The sequence below is a fragment of the Plasmopara halstedii genome (genome assembly GCF_900000015.1).
Source record: "Plasmopara halstedii genome assembly, contig: Scaffold_2904, whole genome shotgun sequence".
NCBI classification, from domain to species: domain Eukaryota; phylum Oomycota; class Peronosporomycetes; order Peronosporales; family Peronosporaceae; genus Plasmopara; species Plasmopara halstedii.
The window spans coordinates 1,046,077-1,046,717 of NW_020189809.1; the positions used below are offsets into that span (position 1 = coordinate 1,046,077).

The 641-nt window shown below is 39.9% G+C and overlaps 1 protein-coding gene across 1 annotated transcript in view; it reads left to right on the forward strand.

The window, feature by feature from the left end:
- The window catches only part of PHALS_05638 (retrotransposon ty1-copia subclass), a gene marked incomplete at both ends in the record, with an annotated part of 606 nt that extends 583 nt beyond the window's left edge, over positions 1-23 (forward strand). Inside the window, one exon of the mRNA XM_024719216.1 lies at positions 1-23. This exon is cut by the window's left edge and continues 583 nt beyond it. Coding sequence (XP_024584537.1) covers positions 1-23 — 23 coding nt within the window.
- Positions 24-641: the final 618 nt, after the last annotated feature.

The window sequence follows — 641 nt, forward strand, 5'->3', positions numbered from 1 at the left end:
TCAGATTGCGGACTTACCTCTAACAAACGACATATGGCGTTTTGAGTACAGATTGGATCGCCATGTACTACCAGTATGCTCCGATCTTAAGTTTCGTCTTCAACACAATGCATTAGGATTTTGATACAAGTTTCGATGGAGAACTGAAGTCATATCAAGCAATACATGTGTACATGGATGCACGAATGTTGAAGTTGCCCAACACCTTTTTTGGGCTTGTAGAGTGGCAATACGTCAATGGGAAGTCTTTCCTTGACCTTTTAACAAGTTCATTATTGGAACTTTTGAGTGGTCTTTGATTGTCTTTCCTCACTCTATTCGACTTCAACATACTACCATTCAACACTATGGAACTTACACATTTTATGCAATCTTTACTATGGTGAGATGTTGTGTACTTCGCGCATTATGGCTTCATCGTAACAAACGACTTTACAACATTGATGTTTCGACTTCGCGATACTTTGTACGTCATCATGTATTTGCATACATTAAGCTGCACTTTCGGCAGTTCCAATCACGTGCAACTTTCAAAGGAAAACTTACATGGATACAGTTGCTACATGAAGTGGAAAATAGTCTTCACGCGCAACATAATGCATTCGTGACATCAACTACAACCGCTTCAGCCGTTCAGCACT